The sequence below is a fragment of the Equus przewalskii genome, chromosome 12 (genome assembly GCF_037783145.1).
Source record: "Equus przewalskii isolate Varuska chromosome 12, EquPr2, whole genome shotgun sequence".
Taxonomy (NCBI): domain Eukaryota; kingdom Metazoa; phylum Chordata; class Mammalia; order Perissodactyla; family Equidae; genus Equus; species Equus przewalskii.
In genome coordinates this window covers 30,165,830-30,188,385 of record NC_091842.1, presented here as the reverse complement: position 1 = coordinate 30,188,385, position 22,556 = coordinate 30,165,830, and the positions used below count along the sequence as shown (strand labels likewise).

General features: G+C 47.3%; 2 protein-coding genes across 27 annotated transcripts in view; one reads left to right on the top strand and one right to left on the bottom strand.

Moving 5' to 3' along the window:
• Positions 1-7,255, bottom strand: part of MARF1 (meiosis regulator and mRNA stability factor 1) — a 43,376-nt gene extending 36,121 nt beyond the window's left edge. For 3 of the 19 annotated variants that reach the window (XM_070566675.1, XM_070566676.1, XM_070566678.1), the window contains exons 1-3: positions 7,047-7,255; positions 2,866-3,067; positions 17-706 (exon numbers count right to left, since the gene is read on the bottom strand). In XM_070566675.1, coding sequence (XP_070422776.1) covers positions 17-706; positions 2,866-3,009 — 834 coding nt within the window. In that variant the 5' untranslated portion in view covers positions 3,010-3,067; positions 7,047-7,255. Of the gene's footprint in view, positions 1-16; positions 707-2,865; positions 3,068-6,744; positions 6,840-7,046 lie in introns of those variants that run through there. The other 16 variants (XM_070566672.1, XM_070566674.1, XM_070566677.1 and 13 more) reach the window with 8 other exon arrangements.
• The window catches only part of NDE1 (nudE neurodevelopment protein 1), a 31,471-nt gene continuing 16,116 nt past the window's right edge, over positions 7,202-22,556 (top strand). For 2 of the 8 annotated variants that reach the window (XM_008530897.2, XM_070566699.1), the window contains exons 1-3: positions 7,202-8,557; positions 19,859-19,987; positions 21,328-21,481. In XM_008530897.2, coding sequence (XP_008529119.1) covers positions 19,905-19,987; positions 21,328-21,481 — 237 coding nt within the window. In that variant the 5' untranslated portion in view covers positions 7,202-8,557; positions 19,859-19,904. Of the gene's footprint in view, positions 8,558-12,349; positions 13,324-14,060; positions 14,382-15,054; positions 17,937-19,858; positions 19,988-21,327; positions 21,482-22,556 lie in introns of those variants that run through there. The other 6 variants (XM_070566693.1, XM_070566697.1, XM_070566694.1 and 3 more) reach the window with 5 other exon arrangements.

The window sequence follows — 22,556 nt, the reverse complement described above, 5'->3', positions numbered from 1 at the left end:
AGAAAAAGATACGAACCTTGTTTAGGCAGTCTTCGCAGTAAAGTGAGCCCTTTAAACAAACCGGAGGTACCACATTTAGGTGCAAAGAGTTGGTGCACAGGTGAGGCGTTAGCTCCGACTGTGAAATGTGCTCTTCCAAATGCCCGGGAGCCCCACTTGTGAAATCAGAACAGGGGAAATAGCCAGCGGAGGGGCAGCCCTGCAGAGCCGGGAGCTGATGCAGCTGGTGCACGTTACCGTGACAGGACTGGAAATGGAGCTTTCCACAACAGGGCAGGTGTTTGCAGGATGAGAGGTTACCTTCTAGACGCATGCTGGGAAAGTCACTGGCAATGCCGGCCAAGTTATTCCTAGCTGAGGCATTCTGGAGTGAAGATGCAGACTGGAAAGCAAGCCCGGACCCTACCTGACACGTGATGGTCCTGCTGCTCTGCGAGTCTAACAGTGCGCCCGTGTGAATCAAGCTACCAGCACCTCCGCTACCGCCGCCACCGCCACCACCAAAACGCATCGGCGAAGTGGAGGGCTCACTAGAGCAATGAGCACAGCAGCTTACTTTGGGGACGGCTGAAAGCTGTATTTTAGGTTGCTGAAGAGAATGAATATCTGGAAGAGGGACTGCTGGGAAAAGCTTAGAGCCAGCATGAAGGGGAGATGGTGCATCCTTTAATTCCACAGCGACTTTCTTGTTCTCCATGTAATCTTTCTGAGGGAGAAAATCACAACACAAGGTAATTGTATGAGGCCAGCGACTTTGGGTTACGTACATCCTACTGCATGCAGAAACGGAAATAAATGGTGTTCAGTCTTGCCTACATCCCTCAATCTTAACCCAACAAACGGAACGGCAGCTAAAACGAGGGGCTCTCTTCAGAGAGGCCTGCGGGAGATGAGCATCGAACAGACCGTTGAAACTAAGACTGTGTCCTTCCTGAGTCTTAAGAGACGGGGGGGGGGGGGGGGTTGTTTACATCTTCAGTGAGCCGGTTACCCAGCCACGTCTCACTGATCTCCCTTTCTAACTTCCCCTTGCCTCACGGGGTCTTCTGAAGACAAAGCAGATGGCACGGAAACAACAGAGTCACAAACAGCATTCCATAAAGAGGGCTTACAGGCCAAGTGCTGTGAGGAAAATATTTAATAGTTCTTGCAGTCAGACCGTAAAGGGGTTTTAGGAAAGTCCTCCAGAGAAGAAGATGCCAAACCCTAAGGATGAGATGAGCCACCCGCCCCAGTGGCCTGTCTGTGGAAAGGTCTTAAAACATGTTCCTGATGACATTTAGCAAACCCTAGGATATCATGTCCTAAAGCCATAATGCCAACAACTATTTTGCAGCCAGTGAAAAGAACTAGAGTAATAAGATAACTATCTAAAAAGACACAAGAGAAATGGTTTGTCATATGCCTCCAACACAGACACATGAGGCTAGTACCTTTCTAAGGCTTATGGTATGGCACTGGTGTCAGAGACCTGGGTTTGAATGTGATACTCAATAGTTTTACGACCCTGAGTAAGTGATTAACCTCCGTGGGCTTCAGTTTCCTCATCCTTCAGTTGGAAAGAACAGAATGTGCTCCGATAGCTGTCAGAAGGACAAAGTGGGATACTGCACATAAAGGACTCAGCAGCGCGCCTGGCCACTGAGAGGGGTCAACTCATCAACAGCCTTTCTTGGCTGACTGCAGAAACTGAGGCTGAAGAGGATGCCCTGATACAGTGACCGCCACACGCTCACCCCTCAGAGCACAGGAGGGGCCGTCTGACTGCTGGGATTGTACTCCTTTTGCCATGATTCTACACTCAGGTGGGAGGGTACGCTCATTTGGGAGAAATCTGGGTTTGCAGTGAGACTTTTCCTAAAAAGGAGGTAACGGCAATGGACTGATGAGCCGACAAGCAGTGTGTTCTGCCCTCTTGGTAATTAGAGTTCAGGCTGGAAATTAATTCACTGGCATTCTGATTAATCTAGATCTGGCTCTTATGGGCAGGGGGACTATAACTTGGTCCCCCTGAATGTACTCGATTCTGGGTGCCACAGACAAAATCGCGTTTCTGGATCTGTAAAGTTGAGAGTGCGATTCTGTACCGTGTGACTCCACGAGGGCCTGACCTGCCATCCCAGGAAGCCCTGCTTGAGCGGCCAACCCTGCTGTCAACTGTCCCTAAAGTCAAACACTTCTGGAACGACCCCAATTACTGATGCCATGCAACAAAGATAACTACATAATGGAAACCAGGAGAAGATGGGGAATTTGATTTCTTTTTTAAGTTATTATTAATACCCTTATAGAAATTCACAGTAAAGTCTCATTTAAATCCTAAGTGCAATAGTAAAAAAAAAAAAATGAAATAGACAAGTGGTAACGATGCATGAAATGAAATCAGAAGTAGTTAAGATCACTATGAAAAGAAAAAGGAAGACGTTACAGGCATATTTAAATACTCAAGAGAAATCTTGAACAGGAAAAGACTGTCAATAAGGTCCTATCAATCTTTCCTTGATTGTAAGACTCAAAACTCAGAAGGCCACAGTAAAATAAAACCTGTTTTGTACTCTCCTCCGATTCTACAAGATGGATTTAATCTTTGGAACATGTGACTTTAATGAGAAACAAATCTTCCCAAAATGTTAACATTAAATATTTCTTCAACCATCTACTGTTCCTTAAGAGTGGATGTAAAGAAGTTAAACTATGCTCTCATTGAGTCAGGAATTATAATACTGTGCTCCAAGCAGTACTAGAAGGAGGGTACAACGGAGAACCCAGTGCAGCCTCCAGAGAGAGAGCCCAGCCCAGGCCAAACGGACCTCTCCTCTATTTGCGTAAGGAATTCGCTATGTCCTTAGCCTTGCACATAGTTACCGTTTGGGGACTAAGTGGCAACGTCTGCTCAGGACGAGAAAAGCAATTAGAGAATTTCCAAAGCCATGGTTTAGCATCGTTATCTCGCTGAAGCCATCCCAGAGTTCTACTGCAGGAGTTCTCACTTCCGGTTCCTTCCATCATACAGCCATACAAAGTGGTTCAACATTCTTTCATCTTTCTTTTCTTTCATTCTTCCACCCTGTTAAGAAGGAGACGTCAATGTCATTTATTTGCGGACATATAAATCTTACAATTTATTAAAATGTGAGACTGCAACTCTATTTATGGTGCAACGGCTCCCAACAAGTCAGATCTTAAGGAACAAAAGTAGAACAGCTATCAAAGCATATTACAGGTCACTAAAACTTCATAAACTTGGTTGGCTGTTTACGCTTGAACTCCAACTGTATCAACCTGATTTTTTTTAGAAAAAATCTATAATCTTCCATCTCTCATGTTCCACAGCTCTTCGGTTTCAAATGAACTCTGGCTGAGCCCTATTTCTTTTCGATAAACAGCCATGCTTGCGAGAAGGAGCCCGACCCCGGACACCTGCGCATCCCTGAGCGGAACCTGTCTGCTTCACTTGGCTGCAGCCAACTTCCTCTGGCCCTGGGCAAATGTTTTCTATAGCTTTTCTTAATTCTGCTCAACTTTCTCTCTCTAAAGACTGTACTTGTGAGAGTCAAAAAGTTAACAGAAGAGAGCATGTCATTTTAGTAAAAGAACAACCACGTCCTCATTACGAATTATGTAAGATTTTGAAATTGATTTAAAAGCAACCTATCCCACTGTGTCTTTGATATGAGTATGGAAGGCCCAAATTAAGTAACCTCTGTGAACTTTGAATTTGATTCTGCTGCAGAACAAATTGAACCAATTTCTTAGTTTACTTATTACGCAAGGGCAATCTGATATCCCACCACAAATCTCAGAGAAATCTCAAGCCACAGATGAGCTGTGTCTACTCCAGTGCTACAACACTCTTACAAGTCTTAAACGGTACAATAAAAGCAGATCAAATCAATAACAGCCATTTGGCCTGGAGGCAGACTGCCAATGGCAAGGACAACTGAACCTCATTTCCAGTCCTCGCCATCAGCCCCCAACAACCACCTATTACCTACAGGGGCCATTTTAAGGTTATTAATTTTTCTTGTAGAAAAGAATTTCTTTTAGCTATGTCTCTTGTAAGACGTTCTTTTCAAGGGATTTTAACATCCACATATTAGGGTGAGGGGAGAGAGACCTATACAAGCACTCTATCTCAGGTCCTGGAGAACTGATCACATACAGCACAGACAGACGAACCATGCCTACCAGCCAAAACCAGCCCACTGCTTGTGTTTAAATGGCCTTCAACTACGAATGTACTCTACGTTTTTAAATTCTTGGGAAAAAATCAAAAGAAGAATATTTTGTGTACAAAATTATTCAAATTTCAGTGTCTAGAAATAGTTTTATTGAGACACAGCCACACTCAAACATGTAAGTATTGTCTATGGCTATCTTGGCAGTAAAACTGCAGAGCTGAGTATTTTCAAGAGACTGTATGGCCCACAAAGCCCCCAAATATTTACTACTTGGCCCTTCCGTCAAAGCTACAAGACTTCATTAAGTTTCGGTTTCTTCCGCTGTAAAGTGTGCCTTATTCCTACCCTGTCCACCTCACAGAATTACTGAGGGGGAAAAAAATTAGATAAAGGTTCCCACCATCTGTTTCTTTTCACCATTGTATCACTTGTGCCAAGCACAGGGCCTGCTACATAGTATATACTAAGTAAATATTTGCTGAATGAGGGAATGAACCAAGCAGCTGTTTATCTACTATACAGAGTCAGGAGTTAATGTGGAGACAGAGCTGGAGTTAACTGCCACAATGATAGTAAATTATGATACTTGTTTTTCCTATTAAATACAGGTCTTACATCCCCCAACAACCTCCTCTCTAGATCGTAAGAACCTGTGATGTCCACACTATACCGAACTTCAACGTGCTCGCTCAGATCTCTCCAAGGCCAATTCCAAAAGTGAGCATATGTAGAGTATAATATAGTTTACAAAACACTTTTTTAACATTATTTATTTCTTCTGTAAGGGAGGAAGAAATATTCCTCTACTCTAGGTTCTTCTGCCTGGCCTACGAATTAAACTGACCTGAGACAGAGTAGCAGGAGAAAATCAAACAAGTTTAATAACAGGTATACCTGGAAGAAACCCAGGAAAACTGGGTAACTCACCAAAATGGCTGAAGCTACATCCTTAAACACCACCTTCAGCTAAAGACAAAGGAGGATGTTGGGGGTCCTGGTTTGGGACTTCAAAGGGGAGGAAGATAATTCACATGGAGACAGAAAAGCAAATGTTTGGTAAATAAAAGTTGGCTGTGCCTTGCAGAGACAATGAGACATGGAGAGGACTTTGATCAAGTGGGCCTTGCTTGGTTCCTCCCTGTCTACCACACCTAGTTCATCTTACACTATAGTTCTCTATGCTGATAGCTACTTCCTGAAATAGGCCTTCTACCTTAAATTCTTTCAGGCAGTTGGGGAAGGTCAAAGTTTCTTCCTGAGTCTTTTGTTCTCAAAAATAATCAAGCCAAAGAGACACTTTAGAGATAGTAAATTCTGCTCCCCTACACCTCATTCAGCAAATATTTACTATCTACTATATAGCAGGCCTGTGCTTGGCACAAAGGATACAGTGATGAAAACAACCAGACAATGAGATCCATTTATGTAATTTTTTTCCCTACAGTAAATCTGTGAGATAGACAAGGGATAAACAGTCACATTTTGCAGAGGAGGAGACAGAAGTTTAGTGAAGTTTTGTAACCCGCCCAACATCACACAATTAGAAACGAGGCAGAACTAGGCTAGTCCACCACACCAAGGTGCCTTCAGTATTGTTCAACACAAGCAACAGAAAGTAAAAAGCATTAGCTTGTTAGTAGCCTGCACCCAGAAAATTTCCCCAGTATTTCTTGGAATGCCACTAAGTAACTTAGCCAAAGAAAGTTCTGTTTCATTTGAGTGGGAGTCTTCTGCCATTATCTCTCAGAGTCTTTGAGCAATTCAGATTGTGGTTGGGAACAGACTCTGACCTCAGGCTGTCTGCGTATTAATCTCAACTCTGCTGCTTTCTATCTGTGCGGCTTTGGGCAACTCACAACCTCTCTGAACCCCAGACCCCATCCATAAAATGGGCCTGATAATAACACTAGCACCCCCATAGGGCTGTGGTTTGGATTAAAGGCAACAAAGCAGAAAACTTAGCAGTGGTCTTCTCTTAACAACCAATCTAGCCCTCGACCACCACCACATCCCACTACTGTTTTTTTTTTCATAGCTCTTCTACCTAAAATTATCTTACTTGCTTGCTTTTTTATCATCTGTCTCCCCCACGTGACAGCAGGGATCATGTTTTCTTATTCAATATTCTATCTCCTGCACTTAGGACAGGGACTGGCACATATCAATAATTGCTGAACGAATGAGGAGCTCAATAAATGTAATGTCTAGGAAGATCACTCAGGTTTCAACCTCCCTGTACGCAAAACAGAGTATTTACCGCTCAGATGTTAGGAAGTCCAAAAGACACTACAAATGTAACTAGAAAGCTCTGTGTAATATAAGAAAGGGGCTGGGGGAAACTCTAAAAGGTGTATCACCGTGTCGCGGTGCAATTAGTAGTGGGAGCGGCTCAAGCCCTTAGGCAACTCAACACTATCTGTCAAGCCAGGGGCTACACCCTAAAGAGTGCTGAAAGACGGAGGAGGATGCAAAACGCTCCAGAGGGTTGCAGAAACACTCGCCCCTTTCTTCCTCTCTCCACCTTCCAACTGTGCATACTCCTTTGGAAAGGTGCTCGCCACACCTGGAGGGCCCCACATAGGAAGCAGGACAGGTGCGGGCGGGGAGCCAAATTCCCCCAAAGGGCAGCAGCGGCGGCACAGCAATGACAGTCTTGAATGGACCTAAAAGGGAGACAACCCGAATCTTGCGTGGGGGCCTAACTGGGGGGGGGGGGGTCCCAATCCCTCCCCTGGGACTAGCCAACCTCCCCACCCCCGCCAGCAATGGGCAGGGGAAGGGGGGACACTGTCCCCCCTCCAGCCTGGTGGTCCCACAGCACTGGGGCCGTCGGGGACTAGCCCCCAGGGCCGCCAGCAAACTCACCTCTACCGCCAGCTCCTCCGTCGCTCACATTCCGACCCCGCCGCCTTCCCCCCGCCCCCCCAGGCCCTTTGTTTTGATTCCCGACTCCGCAGCTCCCGCCGCCGCCGCCAAGCGCACCCTCCACTTCCGCTTCCGCACCGCACCGCCCCTGTCGCAAAACCGCCGCCCTTCTCTCCCCGTCGCTCCGCCCCTTCCTCCGCCCCTCCCCCGCCGCCGCGTCCTCCCCGCGCGGGGCGTGCTGGGAACCCCGGGGGGGGCGGGGCCTCGCGGCCCTGCAGCCTCGTCAGGCTCAGTCCCCTCCCGATAAACCCCTAAATAGGGACCTTCCCGGGGCGCGATCCCGGCTTTTGGGGCGCAAACCCCCAGTTTAAGGGGGGCCTTCCCCCTGGCGTCTCGTGGTGGCGTGGAAAGGAACCTGAAAGCGGAGAATTAGGGAGCTTGGGAGGTGGAACCGGGGGGAAAAAACCTGCCAACCGGGATTTGATACAATTCAGCCCTTTCGGGGATTTGAAGGAAGGCGATTTAAACGGGATTTCGATAAAAAACCCGATCGTTTTGGCTTTTGTCCTCCCTCTCTCGTGCTTTCTTGTCACGTGATGATTCTACTTTATTTCTTAAAAAATATGAAATGACGCATGTGTTCCGCAGCATCCTTCACCTAGTGCAGCCTAGTGGCCAGTGGAGAGAAGGATAGCCGACGGGGCTTCCCACGAGGTCCTTGCGGGCCGCAGGGCTCCTTGCAAAGTTGCCGCCCGGCTGGCAAAAATAAAGCGTGTGCCAAGACTGGGCTGGCGATTGTCACCAACCATTAAGAGGTCCTCGTGACTGTAGTAGGAAAGCGTCCTTTTTAAAAGCCCTGGTCCAGAGCTCGTTATAAATGCATGCAACTTTGCCAGTGACAGGCCGGGCAAGCAAAAAGGAGAACTTGGGAGTTGCAAAAGCCTTGTGAGGCCAACAACAGCTTGTGTTTTACGTGGATAGATATGCCACGTTTGGGGGGTTTTTTTGTTTGTTTGTTTTTTGCGCCTCACAATCTTTACTTTTACTGGAAATAAATTTTTAAAAAAACGAACTCAGTAATCACAAGGGTCGTTTCTGAAACGGCCAGCTGCTCACTATTTCCTGTTGCAAATTAAGGGGAAAAACAAAGCACATAGCTCAATTGAGACCTCGTTTAGGATGCGCTGGCTGACTACTACGTGAAAGTTTATTTCTGAGGTTGGCCAAGAAATAGATTAACTTTGCAGAAGAATCAGTGAGTAGAAATTGCCAGAAGAGAATTTTTTTTTCCCCTGAAGTCTGTAACGTTAGACAATTTCAGTAGGCAGTTCGCGTTAAGGGGGGGAAATTTCAGCAGAAGCTAATACATCGCTGTAGACATCCTTAAAGACACGTATTGTGGAAGGCAAGATCCAACACGAAGCTGAAGAATGCTTTGTGCTTGTATTTCATTTTCCAGAAGGCCGATGACAAGTATACACATCATCTGCCTGCTTAGGTATTTATTACTGGTGAGTAAATCTTCATTGTGTCTCTGTGTGGGTAGAATTTTCCAAGTGGGAATTAGAACAGATGAAAGACAACCCTGTTTCTAGCTTTTAGGTTTTTTTCAAGGTACCAAACAAATATACTTCTCTTTAGAGGTGTTTTTCTTTCTCCTTTTTGTTCTTGAGTATCTCCGAACAAAGATCTTATTAGCTAAAAATATAAAAAAGGAAACAAAGTAATTGTGGACTTTATTACTTTTTAAAAAATGTTTTTAGCCACAAAACATAATAAAGAGCAGACACATTTTATTTGACTTCACTTGGCATTCTTTCAAGTCCAGAGCTGTGCTTGGTCTGCACAGGTTAAATACAGTAATAAAAAAGAATCAGTCATACTAAATGGAAAGCTAATGACAAGTCTGAATTACAAATAATTTTTAAAGAAATGCAATTTTGTTGTTTTCTGTAGAAAACTAGCCGAAGCAGAGTACACGAGCCCTTGGAAGCAGACCAAATTGTGTTATGAATCAAAATACAATTTGATGTTTGTGAAAGAGTGCTTTAACGTTTTTCTTGAAATACATTTTCTTAAGTATAACCTCTGTTAATCTTATTCCTGTTTCCTTGCTGGGCAAGTTTTTTTGATCAGAGAGTAACTTTCAGTTTTTTTCCTTGCCCAAATTAGGGTCTGCACATTCATGAAACCAGGATGAGGATTTTTTGTGTTATTTAAGTGGCCTAGTTGCCACTAAAGGAGTTCATCCCCAGCAACTCCTCTTCTGCCTATGTTAGGTTTAGTGTTTTGAATTCATAAATTATGATGGAAGTACTTAAAGTAGACAAACGGAGCTCTCTGCTCATTCATATCTGAAAGCTACAAGGAAAACAAATTGGGGGCCAGCCCAGTGGCAAAGTGGTTAAGTTTGCGTGCTCCACATCAGTGGCCCAGGTTTTGGATCCTGGGCACAGACCTACACGTCACTCATCAAGCCATGCTGTGGTGACATCCCACATAGAAGAGCTAGAATGACCTACATCTAGGATATACAACTATGTACTGGGGCTTTGGGGAGGAAAAAAAGAGGGAGATTAGCAACTGATGTTCGCTCAGGGCCAATCTTCCTCAGGAAAAAAAAAATTCTTTTTTTTTTAAGATTTTATTTTTCCTTTTTCTCCCCAAAGCCCCGCAGTACACAGTTGTATATATTTAGTTGTGGGTCCTTCTAGTTGTGGTATGTGGGATGTCGCCTCAAGATGACCTAATATCTGGTGCCATGTCCAAGCCCAGGATTCGAACCAGTGAAAGCCTGGGCCTAATGACAAACCCATCTACCTAAACTCCTGTTTCCTGAAGAGGACTTTAATGATAATCATTTCAATGTCCTCTCCCTTTTTTTTAGCGGAAAATGAAGGAAACCGAAAATCAATTAGTCTAAATGACTTGGTCAATGCCGTTTAGTCAGGACTCATACCTCATCAATTTGTGCTTCAGTTTAGCTGTGAACTCGGGTGATGCTGCCCTGCCCAGAAACCTCCCAGAATGGTAAGGGTCAAATAAATTCTGGAGTGAAAGATAATATCAGAGCAAACGCGTCAAGAAGCTGCAAATGATTTACTAGCATTTGGGACTAGGAGAAAGTTTCCTGAAAGACATTTTGGTACTTTCCTTAACCCTGTTGAAAGTAGGCGGTCGTTCACTTTTGTGTCTCGGAGCTTTTTCAGGAACTAGCAAGGGCTCGAAACAAAGTTGAATTCCAGAAAGGTCATTCTTAACCACGGCAAGGAGGTAGGAGGGCTTCTAAGAGTGTGGTCAGAGGCCTCAAAGTAGCTAAGTTCTCTTTCCCTCTAGCATAGCGCTGAAGAACAGGGGTGTAGGAGTCAAACAGACCCAGTTTTAAAGCCTGATTTCTTACTATTTGTGAGACCTCGGGCAATGCGTTGACAAATAAAAATGGCAAGCAATAGCGTATATTGGAGAATATGAGGAAGCCATTTAGTGTAAACCTAATTCGGCCTGACCTTGTCTTTCCAAAAGGGCTTGACCGTGGCTGTTGAGCATGCATTGTATATCTGCTTTAGAGATTCTCTATGGCAAGAACAAAGGCCTTTGAGATAAAGGTGCAACTTCCCTCCCCCTCCCAACGTTGGCATTCCCTTAAGGATTAAGCATCTTTCCTTAGGCTAGGAACTGATTGCTGCGCTCACCTGTGACCACCCAGCTCCAGACAATAGGCTTGTCTCCTGCTATGCCCTCTGAGATAGCAGACCCACTACCTGCTGTGTCCATCAAGCAAGCGCTGTGTCGACAGGGCAATCTTGTGACTATTGTGGGAGGGACATTTCAATCATATGTGAAACGTCCTGTATGGGGGTATATAACCACTCTGTATACCTCACTTCTTTGGTGCTCTTTCTTCCTTTGGGAAGAAAGGCCCCAGGCCATGGTCCTCAGATTACAGCTCAGAACAAACTCACCCAAATTTTCGTTTATAGATTGGTTATGGATTATTTTCGTCAACAGCGTTTAACGTCCTGCGCCTTTGTTTTCTCATCTTTAAAATAAAGGCGATAAAAGTGCTTTTCTGGGGTGCTCATCTTCTGGGTCTCAGCTCCATGGTCACCTCCATAGAGCAGCCTTCCCTGACCCTCTGAAGTGACCCCTCTCCAGCCCCTTCCTGTCAAATGACCTTGCTCTACTAATCGCTCTTATTACCGTCTGAAATTATTTCACTTCTTCTGTTTGGTGGTCTCATCTTTCCTTCTTAACAGTATTAGCTCTTTGAGGACAGGCATCTTGTCTGCCATTTATTGTGCCATAAGCATGAGTGTGCAAGAAACATTTGTTGGTGAACGATTGGAGTTGCTGTGAGAAATGAAAAAACCCATGTCGAGAAGTTAGCATTGCACCTGACGTGCATCACCAATTAAAAGTTCATGATTAAAATTTGTAAAAAAATAAAATCTTTAGAAAAAAAAAGGAGGGGCTGGCCCTGTGGCCGAGTGGTTGAGTTCACGAGCTCCGCTGTGGTGGCCAGGGGTTTCACTGGTTGGAATCCTGGGCCTGGACATGGCACCACTCATCAAGCCATGCTGGGGCGGTGTCCCACATGCCACAACTAGAAGGACCCACAACTAAAAATATGCAACTATGTACCTGGAGGGGCTTTGGGGAGAAAAAGGAAAAATAAAATCTTTAAAAAAAAATTCATGATCATTTAACAAATGGATAGTACTTAACTATGTGCTAGGCACTGTCCTAAATGCTTTTCAAATACTTTGGCCTCTGCATAACCCTATGAGGTAGAATCTCACGTGAATTCCGTTTCATAGATGAGGAAACTAAGTCACAGAGGGTCTAAGTTACTTGCCCAAGATCACACAGCTAGTAAGGGGCAGAGCGAGAATTTCAAAGCCACCCTCGAGATCAAGGTTTTGCACAGTAAGTTTTTCTGCCTTTGAAGAAGATAATGATGTTGCAGATTTTATTTTGGGCGTAAAGGACTAGGAAGGACATGGGCATTCCTTAGGCTAAGCGGACCTGGATCTTTGTCCGTCCGTCTGATTTGAGGAAAGTGCAAGAATGGGAAAATGCAACCGGTGACAAGGGGAAGGAGGCGTATTTTCTTGAAGTGCGTGGCCCACAAGCCCAAGCCCGTCCCCGAGTGCCCGGGGAGTAGCCTGCCAGCCAGAGCCTCCGGGGGCCCCCTCCCGCCCAGGACCGCCGCGTGGCCGCGCCGCGCCCGGGCCCTGGGAAAAAAGTTTCCAAACCGCGCTGCTCGGCGCTGATTGGCCGAGGCGGACGCGGTCCCGTGGCGCGGCAGCCAATGGGCGGTGCCGGGCGCGGGGGCGGGGGCGGGGTCCGGAGGCCCGGGCCGCTCCCCGCCGCCGCCGCCGCCGCCCGTCCTCGGCGCCCGAGCCCGGTAAGTGCGGGGCTGCACCCGGTGCGGGTGGGAGCTGCCCGGGGTCCGCCACCGCCGCCGGGGGGACTCCCCCGTCCCTCCCCGGCGCCCGCCGCGCTCTCGGGACCCCCGGCCGCCGCCTTGTGGGGACCCCAGCGCGCCCCTCGCTGCGCATCGCTCCCCGGCCGCCCCGACTCCGCCGGTCCCGGGCGCTGGGCTGGAAAATCGCGCTGCCCTGGAGCGTCCTTTCCTAACTTTGTGCCTTCCCAGCCTTGTGTCCTCGCGCCCGGCTGCTCGCCCTTGCCAACTTTGTTTCTCTTTCCGCGCTGATCTCTCTCCGACCTGCTGCCCTCCCCTCCCTGCTTGACTTCCTCGGTCCTCTGCCCTCCCACCCCAGACTCCTCTCCTTGACTCCCCTAGTCTCTCTTCTCGCTCTGTTTTCTGCCCCTCCTCAATCCCTGCCACCCCTTTCCTCCTGCTGCCCCCATCTCTTCCCCCCACCCGCCCCATTCCTCGCAGCCCCCTTCTCGCCCGCTTCCCCACCCTGCCCCCCACCCTCAGCGCAGGCCTCCCCCACCTTGGCACCTCTCTCCCTTCGGGAACGTGTTTGGAACAGTCTCCTTCCCTTCGCTTTTCTCAGATCTCTGCTACAGGACGTTTCAGATTTCCCCTGCCAGCGCTTTGGGCAAGGCTTGGATAAAGGATGAAAACGCTTATTCTCCCGCTTGAATGCAGCGGCCGGGCTTACCTGCCTCTCTGAGGTCATGGGAAACCCCGCCATCACCTTGACACCTCTTTTGGGAAGCTGTATTATCTTCTCCGGTCATCTCAGGTTCTCTGCCTCCTGAGGGTCTGAGCCTGCCTGATTTCTTTGTCCAGGCTTTGTAGCAGGTTGTGCCCCCTTTCTACTTTTAGCCCGAGGCCCCTTTTAAGTTCCTTTCTAAAGGAATGGCCTTTGCAGCGCGCGCTGGGCCGAGATTTGTCATTTTCTGTGCTAGTTTTGTTTGTGTATTCTAGGATAGGATGGCATTTTAGGATATAGGTAGGGTGCTTTGAAGAGTAATTGAATCCCAGCGACTCCCGAGAGGCACCTGTTATCTGACCACTCCCCCACCTCCCACTGCCACAGTGGTATTGAAACTTAAATCTTTCCTCTTAGCGTATCTTTTGTGTAGGATTCCATCCAGATGATCTCTGCCCTTGAAGTTTCAGGGGCCTCTCATTGCTATATTTTATCCCATTTTGGATAATAGTTTCTTAACTTGGCTTATTCTGTTAGGATGTTATTTTTGTTTCCAAAGTGTGTTCTTTTGCCTTAGAACGTGTGAGCCCAGAAAGATTACACTCCCTTTCCTTACAAGATAATTTCCTACCCTGAGCTCGCCTTCATACAGAAAGTTGGTGTCAGCAGCTCGTACTGTGTCTGCACCTGGTGCGATGTAGGTGCTTTGTGTCGCCTCTCCCAGCAGGGCCTAACACTTAGTAGGTGTTCAGAAATGTTTGAAAAGGGATGGACAAGGGGGACAGACACCACAGCAGGAAAAATTCTTTCCCTGGCATTTTGGTTCAGGAGAATAATATTATATTGGAACAATAGCTATTCTTTTTTTTTTTTTTTTTTGAGGAAGATTAGCCCTGAGCTCACATCTGCCGCCAATCCTCCTGCTTTTTTGCTGAGGAAGACTGGCCCTGAGCAAACATCTGTGCCCATCTGCCTCTGTTTTATGTGGGACGCCTGGCACAGCATGGCTTGACAAGCAGTGTGTAGGTCTGCACCCAGGATCCGAACTGACGAACCTCAGGCTGCCGAAGTGGAACACGTGAACTTAACTGCTGTGCCACCAGGCTGGCCCCTGTTCTCTTTTTTTTGTCCAAGTTTGTCTTCTTAAAATTTCAGAAGCAACATATGCTCACTGTAAAAGTCAGTGTGGATAGTAGCGGTGTGTCAGGTACGTGTCAGGTACAAGTTCTCAACTCAGTGCCTGCTTTGTCCCCATTCTGGTACATCCTTCTAGACTCTTCTATTTGTGTATGCACAAATAGAGAAAGGGAAGATGGCTTTGTAAACAAAATGGCATCCTTTCTTAACATATCATGAATTTTCTTCCGTATTAGTACCTACAAGTCTTCTTAACAACTGCGTAGTTTTCCGATCCTTCCTCTGTTGACAGCGAAGTTTCTCTCATTTTCCACATCCGTGAATGATGGTGTACACCCTTGAACATAGGTCCTTGCATGCCTATCTAAGGACTTTCGTAGGTAGATCATTACAGACTTTGAAAGCACAAAGACAGCAGCCAGACTTGCTGACTCTTGACTGATTTTGCCCCCATGATGTCACTTCTGCAAAATGCAAAGTGTGTGTGTCATAACATAGAAGCTGTTGGAGCACATGCCGACATTTGGCAAGTTTGTTTCTGTCCCTCCCTTTCCCCTCAGCTCTTCCTTGTGTTTTGCTTGGGAAGGACTGGGGTTGGAGTAGAGAAGGGCTATGAGTTGATTCCTAAGAGTTTATACTTGTGTATTGCTCCTGACCAGCTGTGCTGGCTTTCCTCACTCAGAGGAGAGCCAAGAAAGCTTGCTTTGTTTTTTCGAGAGTTTTGAAATCAAAGGTGTGTGTCTCAAGTGTGTTTTCAGGCCTTCCTGTTAAGTTTAATCATAGAAGACATGCAAAAAAAAAAAAAAAGGCTTGCTGAAACCCATTTTTGTAGCAGTGGGAGATCTAAGTTATGCAAAATAGAAAATGGATACTTTTCAAACCACTTGATTCCAGCTTGTTCTTCCTTGCACGCTGTAGCAGATCCATTTGAGGTGCCCATTAGATTTGTCCGCACAGCGGCTTGGGCACAATGGCATAGTGAGAACACAAGTTAGGAGGCCTACCGCCTGTAGCGCTGATGAAATAAATGCATGCAATATTCACTTTTAAGATAGCGGATGCAAAGTTGTGTACACCATGACCAAGCGTGAACACCTGCCTGTCACAGTGCCTTTTAAAAGACAGTGTAGGCCAATGAAAGGAGTGAATCTGCCCTCCAGTCAGTCTGTTTGCAATCCCAGGGAGACCTTGAACTTGAATTCAAAGACTCCTCTTGCACTTTGGTCTGCTTTGCCCCTGCCACTCACTTGTACCTATGGGATGGCCAAGGCATACAGTTTTTCTGCTCCAGCTTCTTTTTCTAAGAAGCCAAGTGATTGCCTTGCTTACTCTTTTTTAAAACATTTTTTCCTTTAAGTGGGTTTTTTTTTTTTTTTTTTGGTGAGGAAGATTGGCCTTGAGCTAACATCTGTGCCAATATTCCTCTACCCTATATATGGGACACCGCCACAGCATGGCTTAACAAGCAGTGTGTAGGTTCACGCCTGGGATCCAAACCTGGGAACCCCAGGCCACCAAAGCAGAGCGCACCAACTTAACCACTACACCACTCGGCTGGCCCTACTTACTCTTGTAGTCGAATAGCTTCAGGAAGATAAAGTTGTTCAAAAATAACTTATTAAATGCCCGGCACACAGCAAATAGAAGGCGATGACAAAATTCAGTCAATAAGCCTGGAAGAGGGAACCTCTGCAAGCCATCTTACCTGCTCTCTGTGGCAGAGAATAATTCACATTAGAACTTTGAGACGTTTTCAAATGGCAAAGGAAAAATCTTCTGTTTTTAAGATCGCTGCTTCATAACAAAGCAAAGTTCAGCTGTCACTTCTTCCCCCTTAGCCTCTAGTACATTCTCTTCCCTAAGGATTCTTTACAGGTTTGGGATCGAAATGCCAAGCCCGTGGTTTTTTGTCCTTTAGTTGCAAGTCAAAGATTGTGCAGGCTGTGACATGAGCTCAGGGCTCTGCATGCTTTCTCCCCAGTCCGTCAGGTCCCAAACCAGATCCTTCTCATCAGTGTGACTGTAAGTAGATCCCCTCCCAAAATGGCAGTGCCTCTAAAACTTCTCAGATTCATTTCTTTCCTGAGGATGAAATTTTAAGCCTCACTGGCCAGGATCACAGTGTTTTAAGAAGTCCTTTTCTGGGGACCGCCCAGTGGCACAGTGGTTAAGTTTGCACGTTCCACTTCGGCGGCCCGGGGTTCGCCAGTTCGGATCCCAGGTGCGGACATGGCACCGCTTGGCACGCCATGCTGTGGTAGGCGTCCCACATATAAAGTAGAGGAAGATGGGGACTGATGTTAGCTCAGGGCCAGTCTTCCTCAGCTAAAAAAGAAAAAGGATTGGCAGCAGTTAGCTCAGGGCTAATCTTCCTCAAAAAAAAGAAAAAGCCCTTTTCTAAAACCCATCTGTCAGGTGTGCTGGATGAGAGCTATGAAACCCCAACAAGTCATCAAATGCTCTTTATCATGTAAACCCGGGGAGGGGGCAGATGCCAACAGGGTATCCTCTCCTCCAACCACTTCCCGTTAATGACATGCCACTCAGGTCCTGAGGGAGAGAGAGGTTTTCCCCATCCTGAGAAGCATCCTAGGGATTTACAGACGTAAACTAGCCTTCAGAGGGTCTCTTGCTTCCTGCCTTTCCTGAACCTCACATCCCCTCCAGCTAGTGGTCAATCTCTGTCTTCCCCAGGTTTGTTCATTCCACAAGCGTTTGTTGAGTGCCTGTTATGTGCCAGGCACTGTTCTGGGCAGTGGGGATAAAAAAGCAAGACAGAGAGGGTCCCAGTGCTCAACAACTGACAATCCAGTGGGGGACGATAAAAATAAAACTCATGAAGTGATAAAATAAAACAGCAGAGTTAGTTGTTATGATAGTGAAGGGCTGGAGAGGGTATTTGGTGAGATATTTGGATAAAGTCTCTCTGGGGAAGACATCTCAGCTGAGATCTGAATGGCAAGAAGGAAACCTGCCAGGCAGAGATCTAAGGTACAAGCATTCCAGGCAGAGTGAACAGCAAGTGCGAAGGCCCTGAAGTGGGAGCAAGCTTAGTGTATTCAAGGAACAGAAAGAAGGCAGCGTGGCTGCAGCATAAGCGAGTTGCACGGGCTCTGGGTTCTGGACGCTGTAGATACTGGTTTGGTGACTACGTATTAGATGAGATCTGGGCTCCTTAGAGCTCACAGCTTAAGCAGGGCATACCAGACCTGGGTTCACCCATACCCATCGCCGTGTTAATTACTGTTATTTACCCTCTAAGTACTCTGTCCTTTTTACTTTCAGCAAACAAGAGTTTTCACTCCCTACATTAATTAGGACTCTCTTATGGCAGAAATCCAGCCCTAACTGGTACAACCGAAAAAGGGAGTTGATTCTCTCTCGTAACCTTAAATCAGGTACAACTGGATCCAGCTGTTGAAACGATAGCGTCAGGACCCGGTCTCTCCACCTCTTGGCCCTGCTCTCCTCTGTTGTGGTTTCTTTCTCAGGCGGGCTCCTCCCTTGTGATGGCAAGATGACCCCTGGCAGCTCCAGGCTTACCTCCACCACCCTGAGAACGCTGGTGGAAAGAGTTCCCTTTGTTTACCAGCTTTATACAGATGTAATTGACATAGGCCATTGTGTAAGTTTTAGGTGTACCACATGATGGTTTGATACACGTATGTGTTGCAAAATGATTTCCACATTAAAGTTAGTTAACACTTCCAGAGAGTTTCTGTCTTGATAGCTCTGCAAGAGACCTGGGCCTGGACACTCAGTGGCTCAGCTTGGGTTAGGCCCACCCCTGTCATTGGCTCAGTTGGGTTAGGTTGGCCCCTGAACCAGTCATTGGCTCAGTTGGGTTAGGCTGATCCCTTGTCATTGGCTCAGTTGTGTTAGGCCCACCCTTGAGCCAGTTACTGATACTGGAGGCATGAGTAGTCACGTGCCTTTTCCCAGGCATGGAAGATGACATCAAGTCCGTCTGAATCACGTGGAATGAGTGTAGGATAAGTTCTCCCAAGGGAGTATTGAGGTGCTGATGCAGAAAGATGGAGGAAGGAACGCTGAACTGGAAAAAAAACCCCCAGCAGCTTTCTACTCCCTCTAGCTTCTCTGCTTTGATCAAACTTTCAGAGAAACGTGGTTCTCCAGAAAGGGGTGGGTAGATGGGGACGTGGCCTGTTTTCTCTGAATTAGGGAAGGGAGAGAAATTAGGAGGAGGAGAAGATGTGAATACAGGTACTGACAAATGTAGAATTGTCAGTAAGTGCGATGCTCGAATATAGGTATAATTGTTCAATTTCTCCCAGGGGGTCCAGAAGTTGGTGATCGTGTCCGTGTCAACACTAACGTATTTAGCTGAATGATTTGTGTTTTTAGCCAAAAACACGGCACGTTGGTTGTGAGGGGCAAAGTGAGGGGTTGCATTCATTCTTTTGTCCCCAAGGGCACACACCAGACTGTGAGCTCCCTTGAGAGAAGGGAGGGGACCTTGGAAACAGCTCATTTGGATTCCTAATGGCCTTTTGACAAGCTCGAGCCTTAAATAAATGCAGAAAATAAGCTGTTACATCAAGAGGCTCTCTCAGTAGGGAGTCTGTCAACTGACACCTGTTAATAGAAACTTGTTGCCGAGCCTCTGCTCTGGATGTCTCCGAGTCCTCAGAATCGAGGCCCTTGTCACTCTCTCCCTTCTAGTGACTGTCTCTGCTTCTCACACCCAGTTCTCCAAAATTGCGTCCACTTCCTTTTCCTCGCCTCCCAGTTACTCCTTCACCCAGTGTCTTCCTCCTCCCTCCTCCACGGTGTTGAAACTCTTGCTCACATCCCCAGTGACCGACATCTCGCCAAGCCTCGTGGATATTTTCCAGTCTTGATCTCACCAGCTTCTCTGTTGCAGCGTGGAGACTGTGGAACATTCTCTTTTCCCTTGAGACCATCCATCCCCGGGACAGCTCACTCCTCCTCGTTCTCCTCTCCGTCTCCTTCGATGACTGTTTCTTTCTTTGCCCGCCTTTCAAACACAGGCATTCCTCAGAGTTCCAGAAATAGCCCTCATTCAATTCTCCAGTGGTTCTGTCCCAAGAAAAAGGAAAGAACCAGCTACAAACCCCTGACTCTTACATTTGTATCATCAGCCCAGATTTCCCCCCTGAGTTTCAGATCTAGTGTTACATCTGGATGTGTCATAGGCATGTCACATTAAAACGTCCTGAACTGGGCTCCTTGTCCCCGTGCCCCCAAGGCGTTCCTTCTCACAGCCTTCATCTCTGGTGATGGGGATGGTGGCCGCCCTAAGCTAGAACCCCAGGAGATGTCGTCGCCTTCTTTTGTCCTTCCCCGCCCTACCCGGCAAGGGTCATAAATCAGCAAATCCTGGTAGTTGTGTCTGTCTGTGGAATGTCACATGCAAGTGGGCTGTATTTTGTCTAGGTTTAGTTTTAGTTTTGGGGCAATATTTTGTCATTTAATCGGACTTAAAGTTCAGGAATTTTTTTTCCCCCATTAAAGATGAAGTATTTAACCAGATGTGGGTAGTAATTTTCAACCCTTCTCTCCTAGACGCCATGCCACGAGGACAGTGATCTCCCCCCACCCCGTTTGCACAATGGAAGACTTGGGGAAGTCCTTCGGCTCTGAGGAGGAAGAAGCTATCTATTGGAAAGATCTGGCCATGACCTACAAGCAGAGGTCAGTTCTCCCAAGCTCACCGTGCTGTTGTCTTCCCGCAATGATGGCAGCTACCTTTACTTGTGGGCCTGTTCTCTGCCAAGCACTGTGAAGGGCTTAACATCCAGGATCTCAGTTAAATCTCAAAACTGCCCTGTGAGGAAACCAGTAACACCCCATCTTATGGAGGGGGAAACTGAGCTTCTGAGTAAACTTGCCCAAGGGCACAGCCAGCAAGTGGCAGAGCTGGAATTTGAGCTCTAAAGCCTGTTGTCCTAAGGACCCTGCTCTCTTCCCTCCCATCTTATTTTCTCACAGGGTGTTATCAGCTCCCAGATGCCATGTCTGGTGTGGGGAAAGAACTTGTCCTTATACCCAGCAGAATGGGTTGGTGCAGATTTTTAAACTCAAAATCAGTGTTTCAGTGCCCATATCTGGGAGTAGCGTGTACACGACACACGCATGTATGCATTCATGTATGTGCATGTGTGAGTACGTGCATGTGTGTGCATTCAGCATTGTTTCTTTTTATTTCTCGTGGACTCTTATCATCTCCACATGGAGGTCTCATGCCAGTCCCTCTAATCTGGTTATTCTTAGTTTGACTTAAAGATAATTCAGACTTGGTATTTTTTTTTAAAAAGTCCCTAGGCGGCTCGCTTGCTGGCACAGCGATTAAGTTTACATGCTCCACTTCGGCAGCCCAGGGTTCGCAGGTTCGGATCCCGGGTGCGGACATGGCAGCGGTTGGCATGCCATGCTGTGGTAGGTGTCCCACATATAAAGTAGAGGAAGATGGGCATGGATGTTCGCTCAGGGCCAATCTTCCTTAGCAAAAAAAAGAGGAGGATTGGTGGTGGATGTTGGTTCAGGGCTCATCTTCCTCAAAAAGATAAAAAAAAAAAAAAGTCCCTTGAATTTAAAGGATTGAGAAACTGGAATTGGGTGTTGGGGATTGCGCCAGGACAGATTATGGTGAGGTGGTAAGTGAACATTTATGTTATGTCCAGTTTCTACTTGCAAAGAAATCTGCAGAGGATACACCATCCAAAGTATATTTACTGCATGTTGGGCTCAAAAAAATATATGTCAAATGAAGGAATGAAGAGTGAGTTGGTTGACAGTTGGCTTTGGAGTCAGGCACACCTGGGTTCAGCGCCAAGCTCTGTCTCTGACTTCTTGTGTGACCTTTGAGACAAGTCCCTCAGGTGTCCAAACCTCATCTTTCCATCTGCAAAATGAGGATAATGACAGTTGCTGCCTCAGACGGTAGTTGGGTAAAGAGCTGGTCCACGGACGACACCCAGCAGCGCGGACGTGCTCGGTCGGTTGTCAGCTGACGTCTGGGAATTCTGCCGTAGGGCGGAGAACACGCAGGAGGAGCTGCGAGAATTCCAGGAGGGAAGCCGCGAGTACGAAGCTGAATTGGAGACGCAGCTGCAACAGATTGAGACCAGGAACAGGGACCTCCTGTCGGAAAACAACCGCCTCCGCATGGAGCTGGAAACCATCAAGGTGAGGAGGTGGGGAGGAGATGCACACAGGTGTGGACGGGCTTCCAGCCGGGTGTGTGGGGCTGAAAGAGGGAGCCGTGCAGGGCGAGGGACCACGGCCCTGGGCTCGCTCCCACCTGCAGGCCTGCTGGGTGGGTGTGGCGTTGAACTCTTTGTGCCCCCGATGGGAGGAATTCGTGAGAAGCGAGTCACACGTGTGTTCCCACGGCCCTTCTTGGCTGTCTGTAACAATCCTACAAGGCACATGAAAGGTAGACAGTTTTATAGAGTCTGGAGTGTTGCTGGAATTGCCGATCATTGTGTCATGAGGTCCAAGGTTATGCTGTCCGGTATGGGAGCCCCTAGCCACAGGTGGCTGTTGACATTTAGGTTAATTAAAACAAAATAAAATTCACTTCCTCGGTCATACTGGCCACATTTCAAGTGCTCCACGGCCATATGCCATAGAATGTTTCCGTATTACAGAAAGTTCCGTTGGACAGTTTTGGTCTAGAGTAGCTTCCTCAACTTGGGCACTGTTGATGTCTGAGGCCAGATCCTTCTCTCTCGTGGGGGCTGAGTTTTGCCTTGTAGGGTGTTTAACAGCATCTCTGGTCTCCACCCGCTGCTCCATGCCAATAGCACCCCCTCCTCCAGTTATGACGACCAGGAATGTCTGCAGACATTGCCAGGTGTCTGGAGAACCACCACCCTAAAGGGTGGAGACTGCCTTTAGGGTATGCTGTAGGGCTTAGCAGATGGCCCCTGAGTGTAACACTCTGCCCTCGGGACTGAGGCACTGCGCCGTCAACTGCCAGGCAGATCACTTGGCCAGCTTCGTAAAGAGCAGACAGGGCTGGACCCACCCCCGCCCTGAGATTCCCATTCTCTGTAAGCCTAGGTGGGGTCCCCGCATGCCTGCATGTCTCTTTATTTGATTATTTATTTTAATAAAGCTCCTCACGTAAATTTTGAACCACTAGAGGAGAGAGCCCAGGGCCGTGCGGTGTGTCCCCAGGGCTAGATGTGATGGACAGTGGAAGGAGATGTGCTCTTTGCCCTCTGGAAGCTTCGTGGGGAAGACAGACACCAGGAAG